This window comes from Quercus suber, unplaced genomic scaffold (assembly GCF_002906115.3).
Source record: "Quercus suber isolate HL8 unplaced genomic scaffold, Cork oak 2.0 scaffold_169, whole genome shotgun sequence".
In the NCBI taxonomy this organism is placed as follows: domain Eukaryota; kingdom Viridiplantae; phylum Streptophyta; class Magnoliopsida; order Fagales; family Fagaceae; genus Quercus; species Quercus suber.
Genome location: NW_027069629.1, coordinates 1,042,369 through 1,047,527, shown reverse-complemented (window position 1 = coordinate 1,047,527; position 5,159 = coordinate 1,042,369). Strand labels below are relative to the sequence as shown.

Here is a 5,159-nt window from a genome sequence, read left to right as displayed (position 1 = left end):
TTAAAGACTTGGCAAGACTTTCGTCTTCTATTTATTTCAAATAAATATGCACCAACAATTAATTGATGAAGATAGCACAACTTAATGTATACATAAGTAAAATTTTCTTCCTAATTATACATTACTGATAAACAACCAAGGAGACCACTCCATTGACTGGCTTCTCACTCTCTACAACCACCACATTATTAGACACATTGGTCACTGCATGTGCTGTAAATTTAGGCTCTCCTTGAGTGTGCAATGAGTACTGCAAATTACTAATCCTGTTGGGAAATAACAGCACCGGCGAAAAATCAGCCACCCATCTTGTCCCATTTCCAGCCACGCTTAGTTTTCCAACTGTTGATTTCAAGTTCAAACCATTCACATTGTTCCGATCAATCACCACTTGATCAATGTCAGTGAATTTTCCATCTAATGTTATCATTGGAACCTTCGCTTGCCTTGGTCCACTACTAAACATGTTATCCACAATATTTAACCCTGAGATTATACCCTTAATTGATTTCAAGACAATAGTAGCTTCCCCATAGAAGAATCCATTACTAACATGGACTTGAACAGGGTCTTCCATGACTAAAGTATTGTAATCCAGGTAACAATTATCAATTCTAGTTTGCGAATATCCAGCTAGTTTCAATAATATTCCAATCCCACCAAAAGCTGATGCCTTGTTGTAGCAATGTACCCCTGTGAGCATGTTTGCCTGACCTCTTAATACAACACCTATTGCTGCTGAGAAAATTGAAACATCAGTGATTGCATTGTCATTACTTGCTAGATCAATGGCAGTGCCTGAGAAATTCCTTTCATTTGTATCCCCACCAATGGATGATTGTTGTCCAAGAAAGCAGCCTGAAATGAAGGTTTCAAGGCCTTGTTGCACTAGAATTCCCTCTGTTGTGAAATGGAGAAAGAAGCAATTGTTTATACGAGTTCTTGCTGAATAAACAATGTAAATCCCTCCTCCTCGGTAGCTTGAATCAAAGAGGATGTCCCGGAAGGTGATGTCCTCATAGCGAATACGACCATTTTGGGCCTTATTTCCTCCTATGTTTCGAGAATTTGGTGCCCATAGTTCAATGAGGTGTCGATTAATAGGAAATGTATTTGATGCTCGCAAAGTTCCTCCTTGTACCTAATTGACCATGCCAATGTTATTTACATTAAAGTAATTGTTTGTGGGTGCAAGAAAATCAACTTGTTGGAGTACTTATTATTTATGGGTCCAATTAACGAGTGTCCTTAGGAAATTAATGGATCATTTTTTAAAAGTTTAAAAAATTATTAAAAAAATGAGTTGCTCTTTAAAAAAAATTTCTCATAAAAAGTGTATAAAAATATTTTCTAAACTAATGTCTTAAAAGCATTTGTTAGCTTTTTCCATTATGTAAAATGATTGGGAAGAGATGTTCAAGTACCCGACTTTTCTTCAAGTGTATATGGCTTCTCATCCCACCCACACATGAAGTAATACAAGGCGCTTGACTAAAGTAGTGGACATGCTAAAGGAAAAAATTAATTGATGTCTTAAGAGCACTTATTAGTAAACTATTTTAAGAAAGTTTAATGTTAAAAGAAAATAAGCAATTTCTTTTTTAATAGCCTTTTCTATTTCTCATAAAAATGGTGTCAATTTAAAAAAAAAATAATAATTCATTAACAAATACTCTAAGAATACCTATTAATCAAAAAAACAATAGGCTAATAGTGATTGTATAGAGAGAGAAAAGAAGGTCAAAAAGTTTGAATTTGATGCGGGGATGGACCCAAGAGGGGGGCCAAAAGGGTCCAGGCCTAAAAGTGATTGTAAAAGGAAAAAAAAAATGTCAAAAAGTTTGAATTTGATTCAAGAACGGGCCCATGCCTAATAGCAATTGTAAAATGAGAAAAAACGTTAAAAAGTTTCAATTTGATGCAGGGACGGACCTAGGATGGGGGCCCGAAAGGGCCCAACCCCCACTAGACTTTTGAAAAAAAAAAAATTTAGGTCCCTACTCTAAGTAGCTTGGCCCCTCTCCCCTCTAAAATCATCAGACCAGTCTAGCCCAAATTCATGTAAATCCTCAGTCCAAAACAAATGAATGATTATTTGTTAATATTATATGGATGATTATTTAGAGTTTTTATTACTATTTTAAAAAAATGTTAGGTTTACAATAAATCTTAAGTGACGTATTGTTATTAATTGTTATAGGTGGATAAAAAACTAATTTTAGTAGTGAGTTCAAATTAGAATCAATAACAACTAATCACTTAGAATTTGTTGCGAAAATATTGTGGACGTTGCATTTTTTTTTTCCTTATACTCCAATCTCCCTAACTTGAAATCCTAAATTTGTCCTTGATTTGATGTTAAAAGCATTGACTAACAAAGCATTAATCACGGATTTAAGTGACAGGTTGTTATTAATTGTTATAAGTGGATAAAAAACTAATTTTAGTAGTGGGTTCAAATTAGAATCAATAATAACTAGTCACTTAAAATTTGTTGCAAAAATATTGTAGACATTGCACGTCTTTTTTTTTTCTTATACTCCAATCTCTCTAACTTGAAATCCTGGATTTGTCCTTAATTTGATGTTAAAGGCATAGACTAACGAAGCATTAATCACGGATTTAAGTAGGAAAAAATAGAGATACTTACCACGATATTGCCGACACCAGAAGGGAACCTTATTGGCTTACTAATTTTGTAGTTTCCACCTTGCAAATCAATGACCACACCACCAATGTCACTGATCCCAGGCAACAATTGCAGTCCACTTCTCAATTTTAAAGCATCACCCAAAGCCTGCAATATCGCATCACTACTGTCTCGTGTCCCACTTGGGTCTGCTCCATACCCAATTGGATAAAATACTCTCCCATCCTATAACACATTCAAACCAAAACATTGAATAGAAAAATCAGAATAACAAACAAAGTAATTAGCAAGCATAATATAATAAAAATGGGACTGTAATTTTCTTTTACCCTTGTGTGGTTGTCTACAGCCTCGCGTGGTGGTGGTGCCAAAAGTCTACCAGTAGGAGAAGAGGCTACTCTGGCTTCAACCTTTTCTAGCAACTTTGATAGCCTTTGCTCTCTAGAGGAACATAGAGCTTCTTCTGCCAACAGCAGTATTAGGACGCTTAATCCCAAGAAGGCCTTCATTGTTTTTGAATTGCTGTGTCTTTCTTTCTGTCTCTGCAGGATTGAAAAGAATATATAGCTTGAGTTTTGAGTTGAGAGAGAGAGAGAGAGAGAGAGAGGGAGGTGGGGTAGGTGTTCTATTTCCAAATTTAAGGAAATAATGTCTTGTGCTTACATGTTTTTTTTTTTTTTTTTTTGTGAGGGTGGGGGTGGGGGGAGGAGAAAAAGACAGTTGTTTCCATCGAAGAGAAGCCAAATCAGCTAGGAATACAACATTGAGAGGTGGTGAAACATCTTCCATCCACATGGAATAACCCATGACATGTTTGGCATGTCTAGCGAGGTTGTGAACTATAAAGTTATCTTCACATGCTTATATATTGTTGTTTTTGTTGTTGTAAACTTGTAGTTTTTTAATAAGAACTTTTAAGGTTTAAAATATTTTTATCTCCTTAAAATTTTCCTACATATCCTTTGAAATAGAAAACACCTCTCTCTCTCTCTCTCTCTCTCAAACTCAAAACTCATGCTATATATTCCATTTGTCCATAAATAAATGTGTGGATTTGTAAACTTAGTTTGCAAATAACGAGTTTCTACATATAGTTTTTTTTTTCTTTTTTTTTTTGGTGCTAAATCTCATAAGTTTCTAATAATAGGTTGAACGTGAGGTAACATTAATCCATGGCTTAGGCTGCATTTGTTTTGGGTGTAAATGATTTTCGGAAAATATTTTACATCCAGCAGCGTGTTTGGGTGCACATGTAAAATAAAGTTTTCCGGAAATGAATAACTTTGACCATAAAATAAAGCCTTTGACCTGGAAAATCATTTACATTTTTCTTTTACCTTCAAATGATTTTCGGACTCATAGACACCCAAAGAGAGAGAGAGAGAGAGAGAAAGAGCAAGAAGAGAGAGTAGAGAGAGTGAGCTAGATCGTGCCCTAACCCCAAATGCACCGGCGAGATCGCGCCTTCGAGATCACGCCATCAAGATCGCGCCGCTGAGTTTGTCCCGTCGAGATCACACCGCATGAAGCCTGCCATCGCTTGACCAATCTCGTTGCCCATGACCCACCCATGCCCGATCTCTCTCTTTCTCAATCTCCTTCTCCCTTTCCCTCAATTTGCGATCACTCTCTCTTCCTTCTCCCTCTCTCAGTTTTGATTTTTGAACTGGGTCTGATTGTCGCTGCAGCCCTATAGATCGCCTCGTCCTACTCTGGGTTAGATCATCTCCTCTTGATCTCGTCACCACTGCCCTCTGGGTCAAATTGTCTCCTCTCGATCTCGTCGGTCTGCTTTCTCTCTTTGATCTCTGATTTTTTTTTTTTTTTTTTTTTTTTTTTTTTTTTTTTGTGGTGGTGGTGTTTTGGTGGTTTTTGTGTTGTGTGGTGGTGGGTTTTGTGTAGATAGTGGTGGATTTTCTGTGGGTGCTAGTGTGTAGGTAGTGGTAGATTTTCTGATATAAAATTTGTTTGGAAGCTGAGAAAATGTGAAAAAATTTGTAGGAAAATAGCATTTTTAGAAGGTTACCAAACACTAGAAATTGTTTTCCAGACTATTTTCCATTGCACACCCAAATGCCCGGATTTTAATTTCCTTACGGGAATTTATCTTCCCCTACATTCATTTTACACTTGGAATTCGATTTACATCAAACCAAATGCAACCTTAACCTTACCCATGAGGAAATAGTGATATTGTAGTTGTAATCTATCTTGACAAATTCAATTCACTCAAAGACAACAAATTTCTAATTTTTGTCCAATATTTTTGAAGTTTATATAACGTGATGATTCCAATAATAGGCTGGTTGTGAGCCAAATAAAAGAAGAGTTAAATTTGTTGTACACAAATTGTTTTACACAAATCCAATTGAAATCATGCAAGCAGTGGCCTTTAAAAATAGAATCAAAGAGTTAGGACATTAATAAATACTATGATCTTACCAAGAGTGAAATAATAAAATATAATCTATCTTAACTCATGTAAGTAGTGGCCATAAAAAAAATATAT

General features: G+C 35.7%; 1 protein-coding gene across 1 annotated transcript; it reads right to left on the bottom strand.

The window, feature by feature from the left end:
- Window positions 1-3,169, bottom strand: LOC112009968 (polygalacturonase QRT3). Its single transcript, XM_024042323.2, has 3 exons — window positions 2,980-3,169; window positions 2,651-2,875; window positions 1-1,141 (listed from the first exon to the last, which is right to left on the bottom strand). Exons 1-3 carry the CDS (start codon window positions 3,157-3,159, stop codon window positions 122-124), a joined length of 1,425 nt encoding a protein of 474 aa, XP_023898091.1. The 5' UTR covers window positions 3,160-3,169; the 3' UTR covers window positions 1-121.
- Window positions 3,170-5,159: the final 1,990 nt, after the last annotated feature.